The sequence below is a fragment of the Carassius carassius genome, chromosome 2 (genome assembly GCF_963082965.1).
Source record: "Carassius carassius chromosome 2, fCarCar2.1, whole genome shotgun sequence".
NCBI classification, from domain to species: Eukaryota; Metazoa; Chordata; class Actinopteri; order Cypriniformes; family Cyprinidae; genus Carassius; species Carassius carassius.
The window spans coordinates 24,576,453-24,601,648 of record NC_081756.1 but is presented as its reverse complement, the minus strand read 5'-3'; the positions used below and the strand labels follow the sequence as shown (position 1 = coordinate 24,601,648).

Below are 25,196 nucleotides of genomic sequence, written 5' to 3'. Positions count from 1 at the left end.
GGGCACATAAATTTATGTTTTAATGTTACTGTGCTGTGATATCTCTGTATGTGTGCAAGTGTTGTATAAGCTAAACAAATTTGAATATAGACTATACAATAAATGGTAATCTCTTTTAAGTTATGCCTTATACTAGGAATTAGAGATTTGTATTGCTATAGACCTTTAATTTATAATATGCGACACTGGATAATTATTTTTACATTCTTATTTTGTGCGTGCTTATCTATTTTTTAAATTTTGAACTTTCCCCCCGTCATCTGAAGCTAGCTTTTAAATTAATATTTAAAAGCACTAATCATTTAATAAGTATAATGTAGTTTATAAAAAATCTAAAAATGAATATCTATTATTTTATACTACACATTATGATGTTCAGATGCCTAAATTCACTTGTGGCATTTAAAATGCTCTTAGTTTTTGTTGTTTTCTGCATTTTTCAAGTTCAGACAAAATAGTATACAATTTTAGCACATTTTAGCCAGAACATTATACTATTTACTTGCTTATTATCTATATTATCTAGAATATTAATATTAAAATAATTTTCACCTAATAGACTTTTGTCAAGGTAGCAGCATATTTAATGGATTGTACTGTTGTTTAACAACATGCCGGTTGTTGTGAGTTGTGGAAATTGCATGTGATCTATAACTCTATGCAGTTCACACCATTGTAAAGGCAGCAAGTCTATCCCTCAAAGCCTTGTTTTCATCTACTTTAAATTTAAATAGGCCTCTGCCTTGACTAAGGTCTTTAGTCTTTGCTTACTCTAATACACACACATTAATATGTCAGTGCAGAATATAATTGTGTGCATTCTCTTTTAGAGCCACTGCCAGTGACAAATTTAACAGCCTCTCCTGTTGGCACCACTCAGATGAGCCTTTCCTGGTCTCGTCAGAGTGACTACAAATCTTCATATCAGTATAATGTGAGTGTAAATGGTGAACAATGGATACAGAGTATCAATGAGACCACAAATGTTGTTAATCTGATCGCTGGGAACAACTACACTTTTACTGTGCAAACTGTAGCAAATGGCATGAGCTCTGAATCTGTAGCCATCTCTGCATTTACAGGTATTACAATTCTCATATTACTCAAACACTTTTTCATTTTATACTGTACCCCAATGGCTTTGTATCATAACTTTCTGTGTGTGTTGCTTACAGTTTTGTCTGTCGGTCTGTGATGTCTCTCTTCTTATTTGGTGTTATCAGGACTTGGTAAAGCATCCAATATTTCTGCAGTTAGCACTACTCAGAGTATGAGAGTGGAGTGGAGACCGCCTGATGGCATTGTGAGTCTCTACAACGTCAAAATCCTGTTGAACGGAACTGTTTTAAAAATGGAAAACCGAACGAATGAGACAACCGTTGTGTTCTCAGACCTGCTACCTGGAACTCAGTACAATGTCATTGTGACAAGTATCAGTGGACCAATGAAGCAGGACAGCGATAGTGTATCCAATGCCACCTGTAAGACCCCTCACAAACCCTAAAACAAACACACACTTGAACCCCCCTCTGCACAGTTCTATCACCACACACAGTATTTATTTGCATGGACTATTAAGAGTGAGAAAAGGAAGTAAGACATTTGCTTTCAGAAACAAAGAGCTGACTAATCTGTTCTAAACAAGCATATTACACTAAAAGTGTGTCTTTTAAAAAGAAAGGGCATTACAGTTGGTGCAGTTTTCAGAAATTGTGTAAGTTTCCTAATTCCTTTGCACAATATCTGTTACTAATAGCTGTTTGGAGTTTTGGGTATTAGGAAGTCAACATTAGCTGTTTGTGTTACAGCTTCAAATGTTTATAAAGCATTTATAACATTTATGAAAATAGATTTCAGAATTGTATAACATACGAGAGTATGAGAATGTCACATGATGGTCTGTAGGTGATGCTCTATGCCTGTGTGTGTCACAGCTGTGATTTATATTGTTGTCATTCCAGTGCCTACTCCTCCTGGAGAGTTTGTGACCATGCAAAGCACAAATTCACTGAACATCAGCTGGGCTCGACCACTTAACATGAGCTCCGTATCACACTATTTCCAGTTGTCATACAGCAACAGCACGCTGAACTGCAGTCAAAACTACAGCTCTCTGACGGGGCTCGATGCAGGTGTCCAGTACAACATCACTGTGAGGACTGTAGGTGCAATGGGATATTTCAGCTCTCCTCAGTTTCTCACTGCATATACAAGTAAGCAATGCACATTTGTAGTTTTTTTTTCCCAAGTGGCTTGCTGTAGACAGGTATCTGATTTCATATGGTGGTTGAAAATCCAAACGGTTGTAATGTTGCATTGTTGAAATAGAAAGTTATGTCTGTGTGCAGATGAATATGGCTTTTTGTTATTGAATTAAAATCAATAGTTCTTTAGAAAAGACGATAGTTCACCCCAAAATTTTTACTCACCTGCCGTTCCAAAGATCTTTGTTCATCTTTGAAACTCAAATAAAGCTATTTTTAATATTCTCTCATTATGTTTGTCCAGATATATATTATAAACAGATTTAACTTAGTGTTGTGCTTGTTTCATGCATGAGAACCAATGAGGTTTTCACTCGACAAGCAAATATGGTTGAGATTCCATTTACCAAATGCACTCTACGTATGTGTTGACCAAAGTTTATGTGAAGAAAAGGCTAAATTAAATCTGTTAAAGCAATCATTCCCTTTCAGAAGACTTAGATTAAACCGCTTGATTCATATGGATTACTTTTATGATGTTTTTTATTAACTTTTTGAAGCTTGACAATTTTTGACAATTATTGCATGGACTTGCTATGGATGGACAAAAATTACAGTATATGAGAATAATTTAAATCTCTCTCTCTCTCTTTTTTTTTTTGAGTTCCAAAGAAGAATAAAAGTCTTGAGGGTAAATAAATGATAACATAATTTTCATTTTTGGGTGAACTGTCTCTTTAAGGAACTTGTATGTTGAAACTTAATAATGTATGCTTCATTGGTGGTTTATGCAGTTAGTTAGAGAAATAGGAACCCTGGTGGTGAACGGCCCATTTTTGAACAGAACATTGCTGATGTGTACATGTTTTTTTTTTTTTTGTGAATGGTTTTCAGATCCTACTGCCGTAACTGATGTGAGATTGAATGAATACACTGAGACCAGTATATCTTTGAGCTGGCTGCAGCTTGATGTTCAGCAATCTGGTTACTCCTACCGGCTCTCCTTCACACACCCTAATGGCACAGCTGACCAGAAGACTGTAAATAACAGGAGAGCACAGCTACTGTCACTGCAGTCGGCTAGTCAATACAATATCAGCATTATCACACAGACAGCTGGCGGCACCAAGTCTTATCCCCAATTCATAACTGCCCACACTAGTAAGTAACCACACTGCATATGACAACACAGTACTTAATATATATTTGCTACATGTATCATGCTATCACATCTGCTCTACAGTCACCTGTATGTTTGTTTCACAGAGCCATTTCCAGTTTCCTCTGTAACATACAATGTTGTGAATGTTTCTGCTGTGAAGCTAAGCTGGTCCCGTCCTCAGGAGTATCCCAATGGCTTTTCCTACCAAGTATTAGTGTCCAACTGCACAGAAAATAGTAGGAACTTGTCGACATTCTCTGAAAACATCATAGTGCCAGACTTGCTGCCTGGCACTCTGTGTCAGTTCAGTCTATATAGTTTGGCCTACGGCATTCTGGGAGAACCAGTGAACATCTCTGTCTTCACAAGTATGTACTCCCACACATGCCCACCCCTCTCTAATATACTATTCGCTCCACTGACTTTGGGAAGACAATACTGGTGTATTATGAATGTGTCTGAGTATTTTTAATACAATGTGTCTTACAATATGTGCCATGAATATTGTGTTTATTGTTCTCTTGACTAATTTGGTGGAATTATTGTAACTGTACTAAATATATAGTAATCAAAAATGTACCTGTTTATATATTTTTTTATCCTGCTCTTTATGCCTTTATATAAATGATTGCCAAGACCTGTAAGAGAAACGTAGTTTGAACTTGAACACTCAACAAGGAAACGCAAATCCCCTTTTTGATCCAAAAGAATTATTGCTCTTTAAAGGACACTCCCTTTCTCTCTCTCTGTCTCTCTTTTCTCCAAAGAGCCCTCTACAGTGGTTCCACAACTAGATAATCAAGGCTCTAACGAATCACTCTTGGTGACTTGGGATCGTCCTGTTGGTGGACTAGACATGTACATTCTGAACATCACCAGTGAAGAAGGATGGAACAGCTCTAAAGTTCTCAATAGCACTGAACGCAATTACACCTTCAGTCAACTAAAAGCAGCAACTATCTTCACAGTCACACTCACAACTGTCAAAGCAGACTTCTGGGAAACATCTCATTCAGTAAACATGGCAACTTGTGAGTACTCAACTCTAAACCATAGTTAGAAAATCATGTGGCAGACTTAGTAAGCATACATACTGTACATAGTGGACCATAGTGTTTCTAGATTCTAATTGTCTGTGTTGCAGATCCAAACAGACCGGGAGAGATTACGATTTTGTTGACGAGCAACCATTCAGTGTGGTTTCAGTGGGATGAAGCTGAGAACATGTCAGATGGCAGCTTCAGCTACACCCTGACCTGTTGGTTGAGCTTTAACACCAGTCAATATCTCACTGCTAATAACACTTTCCTTTTGGACGGCTTGCATTCTGGAACATCCTATAATGTTTCTGTGGCTACTGTAGGCCCGATGGGTTTCCAGAGTGGATCTATCAGAGTTCAAGTAACCACCAGTAAGTTCAACACTTTAGTGGAATGGAAAATTATAAAACTAATAAGTTACATTGAAATGATATTCCAAGAAATACACATTAAGATTTTTTATATACATCAGTTGAACAATATTGAGCAAGGGCACATTAAAAAGTGAGATTAAAGATGTTTATAATGTCTTTTGAACTTTTTATTAATCAAAGAATTCTGAAAAATAAAATGTCACAGTTTTCACAAAAATATTAAAGGGGTCATATGATGCAATTTCGAGTTTTTCTTTCTCTTTGGAGTGTTTCAAGCTCTTGGTGCATAAAGAAGATCTATAAAGTTGCAAAGACAAAATCTTAAACCCAAAGAGATATTCTTTACAAAAGTTAAGAGTCAACCATGCCCTCCAAAAACGCCTCGTTTAAACACGCCTCCACACCTCTACATCACGATGTGGGCATAATTGCATAACACCACCCAAATGTTCACACAAAGAAAGAAGGCGTAACTTGTATTCTCTCTGTTGCCGCTGTCGCCATGTTGTGGAGAAGCTGTGTGTTTCATTTTGAAAGCGAAACTACTTTGTTTGGTCTTCCAAAAGAGGAAACAACTAGAAATCAGTGGATAAGTTGTATTTACAACACTGTTCCAGAACAGATCAACCCAAATATGTGTGCAACACATTTTACAGAGGATGAGGACTGTTTCCTGTGGGAACAGCCTACAATGTGATGTTTTATTAACAAAGTACGCGCAGATAATCAATGCGGCCATTTCATCATCAGTAATCACATCATCTATCCAACCACCATGAGAGAGAACCACTATAAATAATCAAAGCAGCCTTACCTTCATTCTCTCTAGTCTTTCAGCATCCCTCCATCACCCCGAGGGCATAAAGAAGAAACAATAATGTACAGTATGTGGAAAATAATGTTTTTTTTTTTTTTTTACCTTAAACCACATAAACACATTTCATTACTCCAAATTTACCAAAAAATAATTATTTTTAACAATATCATATAACCCCTTTAAATAGTACAGCAACTGTTTTCAACAGTTAAATGATAAAAAAATGTTTCTCTATATAAATGATTGCCAAGACCTGTAAGAGAAAGGTAGTTTATAAGAACTTGAACACTCAACAAGGAAACGCAAACACAAATCCCCTTTTTGATCCAAAAGAATTATTGCTCTTTAAAGGACACTCCCTTTCTCTCTCTCTGTCTCTCTTTTCTCCAAAGAGCCCTCTACAGTGGTTCCACAACTAGATAATCAAGGCTCTAACGAATCACTCTTGGTGACGTGGGATCGTCCTGTTGGTGGACTAGACATGTACATTCTGAACATCACCAGTGAAGAAGGATGGAACAGCTCTAAAGTTCTCAATAGCACTGAACGCAATTACACCTTCAGTCAACTAAAAGCAGCAACTATCTTCACAGTCACACTCACAACTGTCAAAGCAGACTTCTGGGAAACATCTCATTCAGTAAACATGGCAACTTGTGAGTACTCAACTCTAAACCATAGTTAGAAAATCATGTGGCAGACTTAGTAAGCATACATACTGTACATAGTGGACCATAGTGTTTCTAGATTCTAATTGTCTGTGTTGCAGATCCAAACAGACCGGGAGAGATTACGATTTTGTTGACGAGCAACCATTCAGTGTGGTTTCAGTGGGATGAAGCTGAGAACATGTCAGATGGCAGCTTCAGCTACACCCTGACCTGTTGGTTGAGCTTTAACACCAGTCAATATCTCACTGCTAATAACACTTTCCTTTTGGACGGCTTGCATTCTGGAACATCCTATAATGTTTCTGTGGCTACTGTAGGCCCGATGGGTTTCCAGAGTGGATCTATCAGAGTTCAAGTAACCACCAGTAAGTTCAACACTTTAGTGGAATGGAAAATTATAAAACTAATAAGTTACATTGAAATGATATTCCAAGAAATACACATTAAGATTTTTTATATACATCAGTTGAACAATATTGAGCAAGGGCACATTAAAAAGTGAGATTAAAGATGTTTATAATGTCTTTTGAACTTTTTATTAATCAAAGAATTCTGAAAAATAAAATGTCACAGTTTTCACAAAAATATTAAAGGGGTCATATGATGCAATTTCGAGTTTTTCTTTCTCTTTGGAGTGTTTCAAGCTCTTGGTGCATAAAGAAGATCTATAAAGTTGCAAAGACAAAATCTTAAACCCAAAGAGATATTCTTTACAAAAGTTAAGAGTCAACCATGCCCTCCAAAAACGCCTCGTTTAAACACGCCTCCACACCTCTACATCACGATGTGGGCATAATTGCATAACACCACCCAAATGTTCACACAAAGAAAGAAGGCGTAACTTGTATTCTCTCTGTTGCCGCTGTCGCCATGTTGTGGAGAAGCTGTGTGTTTCATTTTGAAAGCGAAACTACTTTGTTTGGTCTTCCAAAAGAGGAAACAACTAGAAATCAGTGGATAAGTTGTATTTACAACACTGTTCCAGAACAGATCAACCCAAATATGTGTGCAACACATTTTACAGAGGATGAGGACTGTTTCCTGTGGGAACAGCCTACAATGTGATGTTTTATTAACAAAGTACGCGCAGATAATCAATGCGGCCATTTCATCATCAGTAATCACATCATCTATCCAACCACCATGAGAGAGAACCACTATAAATAATCAAAGCAGCCTTACCTTCATTCTCTCTAGTCTTTCAGCATCCCTCCATCACCCCGAGGGCATAAAGAAGAAACAATAATGTACAGTATGTGGAAAATAATGTTTTTTTTTTTTTTTTACCTTAAACCACATAAACACATTTCATTACTCCAAATTTACCAAAAAATAATTATTTTTAACAATATCATATAACCCCTTTAAATAGTACAGCAACTGTTTTCAACAGTTAAATGATAAAAAAATGTTTCTCTATATAAATGATTGCCAAGACCTGTAAGAGAAAGGTAGTTTATAAGAACTTGAACACTCAACAAGGAAACGCAAACACAAATCCCCTTTTTGATCCAAAAGAATTATTGCTCTTTAAAGGACACTCCCTTTCTCTCTCTCTGTCTCTCTTTTCTCCAAAGAGCCCTCTACAGTGGTTCCACAACTAGATAATCAAGGCTCTAACGAATCACTCTTGGTGACGTGGGATCGTCCTGTTGGTGGACTAGACATGTACATTCTGAACATCACCAGTGAAGAAGGATGGAACAGCTCTAAAGTTCTCAATAGCACTGAACGCAATTACACCTTCAGTCAACTAAAAGCAGCAACTATCTTCACAGTCACACTCACAACTGTCAAAGCAGACTTCTGGGAAACATCTCATTCAGTAAACATGGCAACTTGTGAGTACTCAACTCTAAACCATAGTTAGAAAATCATGTGGCAGACTTAGTAAGCATACATACTGTACATAGTGGACCATAGTGTTTCTAGATTCTAATTGTCTGTGTTGCAGATCCAAACAGACCGGGAGAGATTACGATTTTGTTGACGAGCAACCATTCAGTGTGGTTTCAGTGGGATGAAGCTGAGAACATGTCAGATGGCAGCTTCAGCTACACCCTGACCTGTTGGTTGAGCTTTAACACCAGTCAATATCTCACTGCTAATAACACTTTCCTTTTGGACGGCTTGCATTCTGGAACATCCTATAATGTTTCTGTGGCTACTGTAGGCCCGATGGGTTTCCAGAGTGGATCTATCAGAGTTCAAGTAACCACCAGTAAGTTCAACACTTTAGTGGAATGGAAAATTATAAAACTAATAAGTTACATTGAAATGATATTCCAAGAAATACACATTAAGAATTTTTTTATATAAATTAATTCAACAATATTGAGCAAGGGCACATTAAAAAGATTTTAGAGAACTTTTTATTCATCAAAGAATTCTGAAAAATAAATTGTGTCACAGTTTCCACAAAAATATCAAGTAGCAGAGCAACTGTTTTCAACTATTAATGATAAAAAAATCTTTGTTGAGCATATCAGAATGATTTCTGATGGATCACATGACACTGAAGGCTGGAGTAATGGCTGCTGAAATCTGCCATTAGGCAAACAAATTACATTTGAAAATATATTTATTTATTTAAATTAATGTTATAAATACATATATTAAACTAATATTTCACAATATTATTGTTGTGACTCATAAGCGGAGCGTGTGTAAGGCTGGGGAAGGCTTAGCCCCTGCACAAACAAATATAATCTATTGCGTCTGTTGCTAATAAAGTGAAAATGAACAGACAATGTTGATTGCGGCATTAAATTAAGATCTGCTCATGTTGCACCTATTTCATTTTAGGCATTTTTACAGTGTTGCGCAATTTAACCAATCACACACAACTGTGGAATGCAATGGCCAATCAAAAGGATTCAGATGAGTCCTCACTGAAACTCATCAATTTAGAGGGCGCACATGTTCGCTGAATGAATTCCGGACTTCCTGAATAAAGATTTTTCTAGTCAACTTGTTGCACGTTATATTAAATTGATTAATATAATAATATATTAACCATCCTTTAATATATGCCTATGGAGGCGTATTTTAGGCTATAGCCTACTCCGCGCTATGGCTCACGCATAAACAGGGGCGTGTCTACGTGGTACCTAAAAAGACGAGTTTATGATGTTTAATACATTTTGCAGCTTTGGTAATCATAAGTGATTTTTTTCAAAAACAGAACACCATTTTACCACCCCTAAACTTTTGAATAGTAGTGTAGACCTATGTAATATATTATTTACACATTGCATTGGCTTTGAATAAATTTTGCAAGTACACTGATCCTCAAAAGGCAAATAAAAAGCAATATTTCAGTCACAGATTAAAAAATAACAGTTATCATTTACTTTGACACGTTTTTTCTTCTTCAGTGGAACACTAGATTAATAATAAAAAAATAGTCATCCTTCTATATAATGAGTGAATGAGGACTCGAACTGTCAAGCTCCAAAATGTGCTCAAAAAGAAGTTCATACCACTTGCATGTCAGTAAATAATGACTTTATGATTACAATGATTATTGTAATTTTAAAGTTTTTGAGGTTCCATAGTCCCTAGTCACTTTAATTATATTGAGAAGGAGCCTTGATATTCTTTAAAACTTAATCTCCTGTGTTTTACGGGGGGGAAAAGACAGTCAAGCAAGCTTGAAACAACACGAGGATGAATAAATAATGACACAGTTTAAATTTTTGGACTGAGTTGCCATTTTCATGAACATACAATGAATATGAGCCCTGAGCTCTATTCTAAAGACCTCATCCTTCTCCCCCCGCATCTGTTTTCAGAGCCTGATCCTGTCCAAAACGTACAACTTGGTTCCACATCAACAAATACCATCTCTGTTATTTGGGCAAAAGTGGAAGGGGTCCCGAAATATTTAGTTAGAGTGTACAGTGAGAAGGTAGAGAACAATTTAACCAGTACAAATAACAGCATGACCATATACAATCTGATGCCTTCAACACTCTATAACATCAGTGTGCAGAGCAGCACTTCTGACAACACAGAAGGAGAAGCTGTGTGGCTGCAAGCATGCACAGGTTAGTAAAAACTTTACATACTGTTATATATGGTTTTACAGCAGAACTGTATGAAAAAAAGCCATTTGTAGCATTCTGTGCCGAGTTGTTATTTCTTGTGCTGATTGTGTAGTTTTCCAGCTCACGCAGACATGTCCACTTTAAAAATACTGATACAATAATCAAGAAACACATTGTTTAAAATGTGTTAACTAAAAAAGGAAATTCAAGTAATATTGTCTCGGGTGTGTTTTACTATGTGCAGATGCAGCTCCAGTGGAGAATGTGACCTGTACGGGTCCCAATTTAACATTACCTATGTTAACCCTTTCATGGAGCCCTCCTCTTGGTGAAAACCTGGACTTTGAAGTTAAGCTGAACTCCAACTCAGAAAAGACCATCAGTCTAAACCACACCTTCATTGGACTCAAGTTTAACACTCTGTACAATGTCATGCTCTGGACACTTGGTTGTGGGAAGAAAAGCGAGATGAAATCAATTGTCTGTATGACTGGAATCACAAGTAAGGAGAGTTTCTTCTGTTTTGTATTTTGTGTTTGAATGTGGGTGCATATCACATTTCCTGTTTCTGTGTGTGTGTCTGTAGAGCCTGTTGTACCTCAAATAACATCAGTGATTGTATCTGATCTACAATACAACAAGTTTACCTTGATTCTTCAGTCGGATGTTTTCAATGACTCAAACGGCCCTGTGCTGTATTATGGTGTGCTTGTCTACTCCGGCACTATTGGTATGTCAAATAAGCTCTAAATTCATCCATTTGCATTTGTAATATTTTACTCTTCAAAATGCCTCTTCATTAGTTTTTTTAATAATTGGGTAGTTTTCAATACCATTTAAGTGTTTGGGTTGGTAGGATTTTTTCAAATGAATGCTCACCAAAGCTACATTTACTTCAAAAATACAGTAAAACATTAATATTGTGAAATATGATTACTAATTTAAAAAGACTATTTCTATTTGAATGTATTTTAAAATGTATTCCTGTGATAGCAAAGCTAATTTTTTAGTGGCCATCATTTTTTAGCATCACGTGATCCTTTAGAAATCATTCTGATATGCTAATTTGGTGCTCAAGAAACATTTATATATATTGTATTGGATTTAATTGGATTATAATGAAATTTTGGTTTTGTTTCATGCAGATTGCTTGGACAAGAGTAACAAGCTTGATCGATGCCTGTTGAACACCTACAATGACTGGAAAGCAAAGCTGTGCAGCACATTCCTGGCTGTTGTCAAACAAAAAACAGGGTCTACAAGTGTACAGATTGGAGATGGAACTGAATGGAATGGTTACAAAAATGGAGAACTAAATGCCAAAGCCAGTTACAAGTAAGTCAATATACTTCCCATACTTTGTATTAACTTCAGCTCAGCATATATTAAAACCTTTATAACAGCGTAATGGTTATTTCCTTCACTAAATTAGACTGAACTGCTCTTTGTTATTAATGGTGCCTTGCACAGCTCCATCATCTGCACTACTGTGTTGGTTGTTATGTCTTCTGCATTATGCTTTTATGTGTTTGCCTTTCTTGCAGTTTTGCTGTCATTGCTTTCACTCGTCTGGAGATAAACAACAGTTTATTGGATGTGTCTAATTCATACTACTCCATATCTAAGTTTTACCAAAGTCCCATCACACTGCCTGAGAACCCAGGTAAAGACTGGGACACTTTCTCTCAATATTTAAAGCTCTTAATTGCACCAGCATTTTTAAAGTAAAGTTTTATTGATGTGTGATTAAAATACCTTAAATACTTAGAAGCATTTACATCACATGTAAAGCCTACTGTTTGACAAGCACATTTTCATCCAGAGCAAACATTTAGATGAGAATATAGTTGGGGTTCTCAGATTTTTTGGTCTTCTGGCTATTCTTAGCCTTAAAGGGGTGGCTGACTGGGTTTTTTCTAGGCTTGATTGTGTTTATGGGCTGCAGTCTAACATGTGTTCATGCTTAGTTTAAAAAAAACACATTATTTTTCACTTAATTTACCTTTATTCCACACCAATCTGTCCCTTCTCTCACAGGCACCTCAATTATTTCCTATTTTTATGAAGCCCCTCCCTCAGAAATACGCGATGGGCTGAGATTGGTCAGCTGACTCAGTGTTGTGATTCGCTAAACCGCCTTTAGAGCGCATCTGAACATCCCGCCCCTCAAGCTCAGAATGTGCTTCGGCTGTAATGTAAACAGTGACGTCCTCTATATTGCATATCAGTCTGAGCCCGATTGAGATGCAGAGAATATTAATGAAGAGGATCGCACAGAACCTGTGAAAACATTGCTCTAAATGGCATGTTTGTTTGTTGTTGTCTCATACTTTTAGATAACCTCTTTTTTGTAAATGCTACTGCTTCTGTTAGCTTTTTATATAAGTTTTTACATTTGCCGCGTTTCCAACGCAGGAACTTTACCCAGGAACTAGGGACTTTGGCCTGGTACTTGGTGTGTTTCCACGGCAGGAACCAGGAACTAAATAAAGTTCCGGGTAAAAAAAAGCCCCTCAGAAAGTCCCTGCTGGCGAGGTGGTACTTTTTCAAAGTTCCGGAACTTTCGGGGGCGGGACTTTGGAGCTAAACATGCTGATTGGTTGAGTTCACGCAGCATTGGTTGAGTTCAACCACCATTTATTCAGATAAACATTTTCAAAATATTACTGTTATTGTGTCATGAAATGTAATTTTAAAAGTATTTCTGGCGAGAATGTAGTTGTTTAAAACTCAAATCTATGGTTTATTTATAAAGACAGCGCCTATTTAAAAATGTGTTTCGCCGATCTCATAGACTGTGAGCTCCACTCGATCAGCTGGAGCTCAGTCCTCATGTATCCGCAGAGAGCAGCCTCACTTCGGCTAGACCTTCTGATATGTGCCGCTGTCTCTGATGTCTCTTTAGTGGTTAAAACATAACATATAATTCAGCTGCGGGGTAAATCTAACAGGTTTTCTTTGGTCTGTATTCAATTTATCTATATGTTAAAATGAAAATAAAAAAGGCAAATTTATATAATATTTCATTTCATTGTAATGGCTGCATATACACATATCCCTGAACTAAGTACATTTCTGCAGCTGTTATTATGCTTAAATGAAAACCAAAGGAGGCAGTGGTATTTGATATCCTATTTCGTTTTATTGTAAATATACAGAGAGGAAAATTACAGGATTTGCGTCGTCGCAGACATCACACTCCCAAGTCGAATGCACAAAGTCTGAACTACCGAGGATGCACGTCCAAAATCAGCGTACTTTTTTTTTTTTTTTAAATCAGCGGTACTTTGTATTGAGAAACGCGCGCAGACCTACGTCACCAGTCTATTTGCCTAATCTACTTTACACCGCGGTGGAAACGCAGAAAGCAACAGGTCTGGGGGGGAAAAAAGTTCCTGGGAAAAAAAGTTCCTGGTACAAATGTTCCGGGTAATTTCGGTGGAAACGTGGCATCTGATTAAAGCTTTAATACAGCACAGCAACCGTACGCGCATCCATTTATAACGCTTCTCAGTGCTTTGTGAAAATAAGTATATAAATGGAATGATTTGTTGGAGCTGATTTTATGATCTTAGTGAGAGAGAGAGAGAGAGAGAGAGAGATGCAGGGCGACGTGAGGAACAGGACTGAGAACCGCTGCTTTAGAACATTGCTTTTTAAACTTGTGAATCCGTTAGAGTCATTAGAAGACAGAATTGTGATTCATATATGCACCGATTTTTACATGCACCCCTAGTTTTCACTTCCTCTTCTCTAAAGCAGCACAACATGGCCTTGCCCCCTTTGTTGCGTGTTCCCGGGACAGGGTTTATCTGGGTTTGTGACATAATGGACCTGGGAAGAAGCTTGTTGTATCAGCCGTTTTGTTGGGAATATACTGACAGAATTTTAAAAGAAATATCCGTTTCCATTGAACTTTCAGCGCAGCAACTTTGCAGATATTGTTTATGCTCAAACAGCAAAATTACACGCCAACTAACATTAAAAAATTGAAATCACAATCAACTACCCCTTTTAAGAAAACCTTTTTTTTTCTATTTAGTTTAGTTTTTATTGACTTGTAACAAGATCTTAAATCATTTGGATGCCCTTAGTTACCCTATATTCACTTCTAATGAGTGGGCTTGACTTATGACAAGCACCACCAGTGATTTCTAGAGTGTATGCATAAATCATATAAATAATTTCTGAGCTCACTTTATTCTTTCTCCATCTTTCAGTGGTAATTGGAGCAGCTGCAGGAGTCGGTGTTGCTGCTCTTCTTGTTGTAATCATCATTGGGGTTGTGGTTTGTAGACAGTAAGACATCACAATCTTATTAATCTGGATAAACTTTGGGGTGTATAGATATGTAATTCTAGATTACAGAATGTTCCTCACTTCTGATTGAAGCATTAATAGACAGTGGCAAATAGGTAATTACATTTATGCTATCAATTTCCCAGGAAGCAAAGTAAAGACGAGAATACTAGTGTTCCTATCCACTCTATAAGGCAAGTACACTGGTCTTTTCTTAAAAAAAGCATAATATACATTGGAAACAATTGATAGAAAAAAAATATTGAGCCATAAAAAGTAACCTTTTAATATTTTTTGTTTTGTTTTCTTACAGAAACAAAGTGTAAGTAATCATACATGTTTATCCACACTCATTTTCATGCATATTTATTATTTGACTGAATATTATGACTATTGTACATGACTTCTCATTTTTAACATTAACATTTCTTATTTTCAGATTAGTCCACAGTGCATTAACTCATGTTAACAGATTCAACTTTTGATTAGTAAATGCTTAGATTAACTTTTAACTTAGTAAATGCTGTAAAAGTATTGTTAACTAGTGTAGTCAACATTAAAAAACAAAAAGTATTGTAAAATGTTTACCCCTTTTCTGTAAAGTATGTTTATATATTATTTTATTTGCATTATGCTAAATACTGTATTAAAAACAATGTTCTGTGGTGTCTTATATAGTTTTTTAACAGTATGTTATTTAATGGTGTGTTATTTTAAAGGAGTGCTCCAATAAAGGTGGAGGATTATGAGGCTTACTATAAGAAGCACAGAGCTGATTCCTTCTGTGGATTTGCTGAAGAATTTGAGGTGATTATATCATTGGCTTTTTTGTATATTTCCAGCTGATCAACTCTATATAAAAAATTGGTATTGCATTGCAAATAAATTCCACACTACTAATATGCCACCATTATCTTTGTCCAAAAACTGTACTAGAGGTGTCTGATTTGTTTGCTTTGTCCATGTTGTGTTCCTCTTCCTTTATAAATATGTGACATACACTTGCATCCCTTCTTGAGTTATTGACAGAGAAACAAATGCTTTATTACATATTTTTACATATTTGTGATATAAATGTTCTATAATCAATAGACAAAACAAAAGAGAAACTGTTTACATAAATGTATGTGTGTGTTTTTAGGATCTAAGGCCAGTTGGGATAAATCAGTCGAAGACTGTTGCTCAGGCACCTGAAAACAAAGCCAAGAATCGTTACAACAATGTGCTGCCATGTAAGAACCACAGGACTCACAAGTGTTTCCCTTCATGAAGTTACACAACACTGAGTTTCCTCCACTCTGATCTAGACACATTCACAATGGTTCATGTCTTCTCGACAGATGATTCATCTCGTGTCAAACTCTCTGTGCTCAGCAGCCCATTTGATGACTACATAAATGCCAACTACATGCCGGTAGGAAGGGGGAAAAAATATGACATTTAGCTCTTTACATAATTGTCACACTAATTGTGGGATATTTCTAGGGTTATACTTCAAAGAAGGAGTTTATCGCAGCCCAAGGGCCACTGCCCTGCACTGTCGATGACTTCTGGAGACTGATCTGGGAGAAAAACGTCCACACTATTGTCATGCTCACTAAATGCAATGAGCAAGGACGGGTACAGTATACATTCATGCTTCACTTTCTCTGAGATCTCACCTGTTAGAGCCTCCATTCCTCATGTTTTAATTAGGTTTAGTGTTAGATTACTTTAAATATCAGTACCAGCATCAGGCTTTAAATCATTTGACCACAACATATTCAATGTTCATATCCTCATTCAGCAGTTTGTGATCATTTGGAATACCTCATCTCAAGTATTGAACTATTAATGAGGTGAAATGAATTCTCCTGCAATGTTTTGTCCCTCTCAGGTGAAATGTGAGGAATACTGGCCAGCAGAGACAAAACATTTTATCAATCTGACAGTGATGAGTACTTCTGAGATCACATTGGAAGACTGGACTTTACGTGACTTTGAAGTGAAAAATGTAAGTCTATATTAATATTACAGATAGACCCAGGTGCTATTTATACCATATGTTAAACAAAAACATGAACATACTGTAACTGTTATAACTGCAGCACATTTTTCCTCAGTGTTTTTTTTTTCTTTTCTTTTTCTACTGCATTGGTGCGCCTACTATTTGTATTTATGCATTTTATTTATACACACATCATTTAGGATGGGAAAATATCATACATTTACATAAAAAATTATGACAAAAAATTATATATACATTTACATTAATATATCAAACAGTTTATACAAGTATAACTAATTTTATAAAGTCATAATTATCTTCTCGTCAATATGTTTGCAATATGACTCAATTCTAACATCATGGGCCCTATCATACAACCCGCCCGCACAATGCGGCTCAAGGCACAGCTCAAGTGTTTTTGCTCGTTTCAGCCCGACGCAGCTCTCATTTTCCCCCGTCCTGTGCCACATTGTTTAGACAGCAAATGCATTTGCACCCATTTGTACGCTCATAGGCGTGCTGGTTTAAAAAAGAGGTGTGTTCAGGCACATTGTTTGCGCATTGCTATTTTGAGGAAATGAAAATCGACTGCACCATAGACCAACTCAAATCTGGTCTAAAGTCTGGCGCAGCATTTTTTCTTTGTTACTTAAAGAGCGCGCTAGTAATAAGCAAGCACATATATAGACAGGTGCACAATGTGTGTACACTTTGCTTATTTCACACACAGTAGCACCGATAACATTTTTAAAAATGAAAAATTACCAGTGAACCAGCCATAGCGCGAGCACAACTGGCTTTTAAAGGGGATGGAAGATGAGACTCTGATTGGTTAATTGCACGTTACGCCCCAAAAATAACCATTACTCATTAAGAGAATAGGGACAACCTGTTTAGACCATGCACCCAGGCTCGCCGACTGTTTTCCAGTCTGTTAACTAGCAAAAGTGGATTCGGACACGCCCTGGGTGCATCTGCGCCATGCACTTTAGACCATGTGTTTAGATTGTTAAAATAGGGACCTGTGCCTCATGCATAATTACAAGGATTGTGTCAATGATTTGTGAAAAATGATTCCTTTCATAACAGGTGAAAACAGCAGAGTCTCGATCAGTTCGTCACTTCCATTTCACTGCGTGGCCAGACCATGGAGTTCCTGAGACCACTGAGCTTCTCATCAACTTCAGACACCTGGTTCGAGAACACATGGACCAGTTCTCAAGACATTCACCTACACTTGTGCACTGCAGGTACTTCAACAGTTCCTGAACTCTCGAATATGCAAGCAGGTCCACTCATCAACGTTTTGTTATTATACTCCCACAGAGAAAAATGTCTTTTTCATCATATTTTTTGTTTTCATGATACAGTGCTGGTGTGGGCCGGACGGGAACCTTCATCGCCATTGATCGGTTAATCTTTCAGATTGAGCGGGAGGGTGTAGTAGATGTATATGGGATCATCCATGATTTACGCATGCACAGACCACTCATGGTTCAAACAGAGGTACATTCATTACCAGTTTTTGAATATAATGTTCTTTTTTATATGTTTAAACATATATACAGTGTGTGTATATATATATATATATATATATATATATATATACACATACATACGTATATATACATACATACATATATATATATATATATATATATATGTATGTATATATATATATATATATGTATATGTGTGTGTGTGTGTGTGTGTGTATATATATATGTGTGTGTGTGTGTATATATATATATATATATATATATATATATATATATATATATATATATATATATATATATATATACACACACACACACACATTTTCCAGAAATGTCTTCTGCAGGCCTTTACATTCTCTATTTTTGCAGGATCAATATGTGTTTCTCAACCAGTGTGCCATGGACATCATCAAGTCTCGGACTGGCAACAATGTAGATTTGATTTACCAGAACACAGCTGCACTCACTATTTATGAGAACTTTGAACCCTTAAAAAAAGCCAAAAATGGCTACCATAATGCCTGACTGTACCATGAATAATTCATGAATAATGCTGTAAAAGAAATGTTATTTTTTTTTTTTTTTTTTTTAATGGAGTTTTATTTAAATAGGAAAAAATATATATATTTATTAAGTTTGTTTATAAAAGTACGCAGAAATATTTTTACATTTTGTTAATCAAGTTTTTATCAAATACAGAAATGTAGCTGCAGGGAAGTTTTATGAGTTTTCATAGAATAAAGCTGATAATGTTTTAATTATGTAATATGACTTCATAAAAATGGCATTTCCTCAGACATAGGCTACAGGTGAAATGAAGATAAACAGAAATATAGACATGCACACGTCACATAGGACTTCACCATTAGACAGTAGTACAGCAGTAGTGAAGATAAAATGGTTAAGCTGGTAAATTGTTGACAATGTGCAGTGACAGGTTGCTGTTCTCAGGTCTTTGTTTTTAATATAACTATTATTTCCGGATGTCACAGGCCAAAGGTTGACCTTAAATGGACCATAAGGACAGTGAGTTAGCATTGAATAGTTGCAATCTTTTTGGTATTCTCTTCAATTGTTTATTTTCAGTAAAGGGACATGCTGTCCTGTCTGGTCCTGGTTTGTAAATGTTTTTGTTTTCCTTTTAGAATGAGGTCAGTGAATGTTAAGTATATTGCCTACTGATGTAATTTATTACAAAAAGATTTGAACAGAGTGTCACTCTGTACCGTCTGTGCACTTAAACTGTTATATTTGTACATAATATATTTAGTTCAGACTGAACTTCCAAACTTTTTTTTCACAAAGTGTTGTTCCGGGGACTTTTTGCTTGTGTGGTTTTAATATTCTGAAATTTTCTGCACATATTTTTTTAAATAGTTCATTGATACTCTGCTGGTCATGATACAGAACCATACCAGATGAACTCTGTATTATACTCTGAGATTAAAAAAGCTGCACTTTATTTCACACTACTGTGGTGACCTGTGTTTGTGTGTGTGTGTGTGTGTGTAACAGAAAATACTATATATATATATATATATATATATATATATATATATATATATATATATATATATATATATATATATATATATATATATATATACTTGTGAAGTGTGATCAAAATGGTAACTTTCTTATTTTAGAAATCAAGCCAACAGCAATACGCTATCTTTCTTCCCTGTTATATCTTAGCTTAATGAAAATGAAGTGACCTTTAGTGAAGATTACGCGTACAGCACAGTGAGCTCCTGTGATAACGAGTGCTGCTTGTTCTTCTCTCACTAAGTCTCACTGGTGTCAGCTCATCCGTTTAGTCACATTAGATGTCGATTGTAGGATTGTTGACGAGATGGTCCTCACTGCAGAACACAAGATCCAGGGGATCCTCCAACTCCTAGTTTACATATACCACCTAAACTTACCCGTCTTCACCCCTGATCCCTAAACCCACCCATCTCCACCCCTAGACGCAATCTAACCACGCCCCCTGGATCCTTTGTTCTGCTCTGTTACTGTAGACCAGTGGTTCCCAACCTTTTTCAACTCGCGGCCCACACAACCACACACATATGTTTGCGCGGCCCACTTCAAAAAAATTAACTGACCCCACTATTGTTGGGTTAATAACTTAGTACTCAGAAGCTAGATTGTTAGCAGTGAGTGCATAAATATAACGCGAAAGCACATTAAAATAATGCACGAGTGCGAATCTCTCTGTTCGCACGCAGATTTCCTTTGCTCTGTCACAAAACCAGACGTGCTTGCTAAGATACACGCTGCTCTGCGCGGAGAGAGTGTGCGCACTTAAAACGTGTCGCCTCTCACTTAAACTGCGTCCTGTGCACTCACAATTCTCTCTATGCTCATGTGTTAGATATTATTTTCGCACGTTTTTATTTCTAGCCTTTTACCGCGTGCAGTGTGAACGCTCTGATCCGTTAACATGGGCTCAGAAAAAAGGCGCATCACAGACAGTGTGTGAACCTGGAGTTAGGCATATGCCAAGTCTGTTCTCGCGCTAGGCGCAATGCATTCTGATCGGATCAGATAGCATACTATGGGAGGTCAGGGCTGCGAAATGCGATTTAGAAACAGTGCACGCTCAAATCGGACCACAGGTTGAAAACCTCTCGGTTACGTATGTAATCACGGTTCCCTGAATAGGGAACGAGATGCTGCGGTGACGTCACCGTATGGGAACACCTCTCTGTGTGACGAATATCTGAAGCCCTATACCATCCCGCCAATCCTATTGGCCAAATAGCGATTGGCACCGCTCCACGCATGCGTACGCATCGTATACTGTGCGCTGTGCGCTATTTCGTTCAGATTTCATGAACTGAAGAAGAATGCTATCAAGGTATGGAGCGGCCGGAACCGTAGCATCTCGTTCCGTATTCAGGGAACCGTGGTTACATATGTAACCGAGATGTTACCTTACATAGGTCACTTCGATGCTGCGGTGACGTCACCGTATGGGAACCCTATACCATAACGCCTGACGTACCTGATAGCTGGGATCCAAGGAAGCATCTGCTCAAGCGGAGAGAACCCGGGAGCCAGGAGCTGTCCTCACATCCAGACTGTAAAACTTGATAAAAGTGCTCAGTGAGGACCATCCTGCCGCAGCACAGATATCATCCATAGAAGTTCCACTGAGAAAGGCTTGTGAAGAAGCAACTGCTCTCGTGAAATGAGCTCTAACTCCTAAGGGCAAAGCGAGTCCGCGCGCCTCATAAGCTAAAGAATTTGCCTCCACTAGCCAGTGGGACATGCGTTGTTTTTTGACAGCATGGCCTTTATTCTTGTGTCCGAAACAGACAAACAGCTAGTCAAGCTCGCGCCATGGGGCTGTTCGATCAACATAAGTCTTTAGCGCTCTGACAGGGCAAAGACTCAGATCTCCTGGTCCCGCCTCAGCAGGGGGTAAAGCCTCCAAGACCATTTGTTGAAAGCGGAAAGGGTTAGAAGCGACCTTAGGGACATAATTAGGCCTCGGTCGCAGCAATACCTTCACAGAGCCTGGTGCAAATTCCATGCACAAGGATGAAACAGAAAGAGCCTGTAAATCCCCAACTCTCTTGAGGGAGGATATAGCCACAAGAAGAACTGTCTTTAGAGTCAGGATTTTATCCGGTATAGTTTCCAAGGGCTCAGACAGATGCCCTGATAAACCTTGCAACACAATGGATAAATCCCATGAAGGAACTAGCACAGGGCGGAAAGGCCTCAGCCGTCGCGCACCCTGTATAAACCGAGAAACCAGCGGATGACGGCCCACTGAAGCACCATCTATATATATGTGGTTTGCTGAAATGGCTGCCACGTAAACTTTCAGAGTGGCTGGCGTTACTCCATCAGAGAAACGGTCCTGAAGGAATTCCAGTACTGAAGCCACTGGGCAGTAAACTGGATCCATATTACGAATTCCACACCAGGTCGTAAACAGTTTCCATTTGAAAGCATATAAGCGTCTCGTAGAAGCTGCTCTAGAATTCATTATAGTCTCGGTGGTTTCAAAAGAAAGACCGGGACATACTAACTCACTCCGCTCAGAGGCCACGCCCACAGCTTCCATAGATCTGGCCTTGGGTGCCAAATCATTCCCTGTGCTTGCGATAATAAATCCTGTCTGAGGGGAATCTCTCATGGAGAGCCCGCTAACAGACTGACCAGGTCCGCAAACCACAGCTGTGTGGGCCACCACAGAGCCACCAGCAGCAGCTGCTTCACTCTGTCCAGCCGTATCCTGGATAACACCGCTGAAATTAGACGAATCGGGGGAAAAGCATACAAGCTGGTTCTGGGCCAATTGTGAGCTAACGCATCCAAGCCCAGGGGCGATGGAGGGCATAGGGAGAACCACAGCGGGCAATGCGTAGTCATGCTCGAAGCGAATAAGTCCACTCTTGCTTCTCCAAAAATCTGCCATAAGAGGCTCACCGTTTGGGGGTGCAACCTCCATTCCCCCTGCTCCTGCGCGCGGGAGAGATAGTCTTGCTGTCATCGCGCGAGAGTCCAAGTCTATTCCCAGAAAGGTTATCCGTTGAGAGGGAATTAAAACACACTGGAAATTCCTGCATAAGCCCAGGCTGTTTAGATGATTCAGCACAAGATCCCGGTGAGAGTGTGCTTGAGTCTGCGATTGTGCTAACACCAGCCAATCGTCTAAGTAGTTCAACACGCGACGGGGCCAGAGCTGCGGTATTGATACGCTTTGCCCTCTAAAGCGAATCTGAGGAACTTCCTGTGTCTCTTGATGATCTGAATATGAAAATATGCATCCTTCAGATCGATCGTGACAAACCAGTTGTTTGGTTGAATCTGAGACAAAATAGACTTTACCGTTAACATCTTGAATTTGCTCGTCCTGAGTGCAAGATTCAAACGGCATAAATCCAAAATGGGTCGCAACCCGCCGTCTTTTTTTGGCACAACAAAATAGCGGCTGTAAAAACCTGTCTCCATCTGAGAGGAGTGTACTTCCTCTATAGCCCCTTTGCTCAGCAGAGCTGACATCTCCTGTCGCAGCACCGCTATTTCCTTTGGCTTCACAACCGTGGGAAGAATTCCGCGGAAAGGAGCCTGGCCTGCGGCCATGTAGGATTTCCCGACGAGGCTGGACGTGACTCGACACGCCTTAGAAGGAAGAAGGGGGCGAGACTTCCATGCCGTGGCCAAATTAGGCGCGAGATGTTCGGCGAGAGTCTCTTCGATCAGAGGCATCGCTGCATAGCCATGGTTCGCCATGTCAGAAATGGTGGCGAAATCTGCAGCCGCAGCGTTAGTAATGCGCGCCGAGTACGGCTGTTTCCAGGACCTCAAAACCTCCTGGTGGAGGTCCGGGAATAAAGACAAGGGCCTTCAGGGCTGCTTAGGTGTACGACTAGTCAGAAACGGTCATCCAGCTTCGATGAAGGTTAGGCCTCGACCTTCTCAACCTCCCAATCCAGTCCTAGTTTACCCACCGCACGAGAAACCACGTCCAAGAGCTCTCTGTAGGAGGGGGAAACACGCTTCTCCTGTCCACTAGGAGGGAGAGGGCTAGTGTCGGCCGCGAAGTTCTCAGACCCAGAGGCCGCAGTGGATAAGATGTCGTCGTCATATCGTCCACAACCGAAGGAGATAGCATCATATGCCTCCGGGGTGGGCTGTAAATCCTCGTTTGAGAACATGACAAGGGTAGGGGGAGAGCGAGCGACGTGGAGAAAACTCCAGCGCAGCGCTGTCCTCGTAATCCATGTCACACATGTCTCCCCAAGCCATCGCCTCGGCAGCCGCAGAAGTGACCCCTTTTATGAGAGTCTCCCTTCGTGATGAACCTGGTACATGGTTCCTTACACTTCTGAAAATTAATCGCGTCCGCGAAGAGGAGTTTACACTGCTCGGAGAAAACCGCTGAGAACGCAAGATGATTCCTAGGGCACAGATGATTCGCTTTCCTGAAGGAAATGAAATCTGAGCGAAATAGCGCGCAGCACCCAGGTATACAATGCGTACGCATGCGTGGGGAGGTGCCAAGCGCTATTTGGCTAATAGGGTTGGCAGGATGGTATAGGGCTTCAGACATTCGTCACACCGAGAGGTGTTCCCATACGGTGACGTCACCCCAGCATCGAAGTGACCTGTGAAAGGGAACCACTGCTGTAGACGGCTAACCTGGTCACGCCAATAGTATGTTCCTGCACAACCGGAGGCTGCAGATTCAGGACCGCAGTTCTAGGACCCTAGTTTTTCGTGACAGCGCCACCTACCGTACTGGACGATATAGCGATGGCAGCAGTTTCAGGACCGCAGTTCTAGTACCCTGTTGGTTTAGTTTGCAGTCATGTTACTTTGTATATAGCATCAATATATTAATCTCAGTAGTATTTGTTTTTAAATGTGATTTTTGATTCAAAATGCAGCAGAAGTTAATTACTAAGTGTGCTTTGACCGAATCACAATTTTACATTTAAACAGGAATTTACAAAAAATATTTATGAAATATCAGTTTTGTAAAATTTATGTATATCAATTTTAAAACAATTGTAAAAAATTAAGAACCTTAAAAGTTTTAGTCTCTTGAACTATACAGTATATTGATTAACCTCCTTAAGGTGAATTAGCTCATTATCAGGTAAGTTAAAGTTGGAATCAGCATATGGAGTCACTAAATTACAGCCGATATTTATAAGTTGTTGAGAGGCAAGACAAGACACAAGAATGATTCAAGAATGTATATATATATATATATATATATATATATATATATATATATAGTCATTTTTGCGACAACATCACAGCAGCACCAAAGTGAACCCCTTTTCCATCAGTTGCTGCATGGATAGAATGGCTGTAGGCTTCAACTCTAGAGAAAGATAGGGCGAGAGACAGAGAGAGATAAATAAGAAACATTTGTTTAACATATTCAACTGGAATATATATATATATATATATATATATATATATATATCAGTACAGACCAAAAGTTTGGAAACATTACTATTTTTAATGTTTTTGAAAGAAGTTTCTTCTCATCAAGCCTGCATTTATTTGATCAAAAATACAGAAAAAACAGTAATATTGTGAAATATTATTACAACTTAAAA

General features: G+C 38.5%; 1 protein-coding gene across 2 annotated transcripts in view; it reads left to right on the top strand.

Annotated features, from left to right (window-relative positions):
* The window catches only part of LOC132107103 (receptor-type tyrosine-protein phosphatase eta-like), a 33,983-nt gene extending 14,444 nt beyond the window's left edge, over positions 1–19,539 (top strand). Inside the window, exons 7-32 of one of the 2 annotated variants that reach the window (XM_059513303.1) lie at positions 831–1,082; positions 1,224–1,481; positions 1,962–2,213; positions 3,099–3,365; positions 3,471–3,734; positions 4,134–4,397; positions 4,511–4,777; positions 5,990–6,253; positions 6,367–6,633; positions 7,846–8,109; positions 8,223–8,489; positions 10,063–10,317; positions 10,562–10,819; positions 10,904–11,047; positions 11,463–11,652; positions 11,862–11,980; positions 14,538–14,616; positions 14,763–14,822; positions 15,339–15,423; positions 15,758–15,848; positions 15,957–16,030; positions 16,102–16,236; positions 16,493–16,609; positions 17,693–17,853; positions 17,974–18,109; positions 18,472–19,539. In XM_059513303.1, the coding sequence (XP_059369286.1) occupies positions 831–1,082; positions 1,224–1,481; positions 1,962–2,213; positions 3,099–3,365; positions 3,471–3,734; positions 4,134–4,397; positions 4,511–4,777; positions 5,990–6,253; positions 6,367–6,633; positions 7,846–8,109; positions 8,223–8,489; positions 10,063–10,317; positions 10,562–10,819; positions 10,904–11,047; positions 11,463–11,652; positions 11,862–11,980; positions 14,538–14,616; positions 14,763–14,822; positions 15,339–15,423; positions 15,758–15,848; positions 15,957–16,030; positions 16,102–16,236; positions 16,493–16,609; positions 17,693–17,853; positions 17,974–18,109; positions 18,472–18,627 (4,946 nt within the window). In that variant the 3' untranslated portion in view covers positions 18,628–19,539. The remainder of the gene's footprint in view (positions 1–830; positions 1,083–1,223; positions 1,482–1,961; positions 2,214–3,098; positions 3,366–3,470; positions 3,735–4,133; positions 4,398–4,510; positions 4,778–5,989; positions 6,254–6,366; positions 6,634–7,845; positions 8,110–8,222; positions 8,490–10,062; positions 10,318–10,561; positions 10,820–10,903; positions 11,048–11,462; positions 11,653–11,861; positions 11,981–14,537; positions 14,617–14,762; positions 14,823–15,338; positions 15,424–15,757; positions 15,849–15,956; positions 16,031–16,101; positions 16,237–16,492; positions 16,610–17,692; positions 17,854–17,973; positions 18,110–18,471) is intronic. The other variant, XM_059513310.1, reaches the window with a different exon arrangement.
* The last annotated feature ends 5,657 nt before the right edge of the window (positions 19,540–25,196 follow it).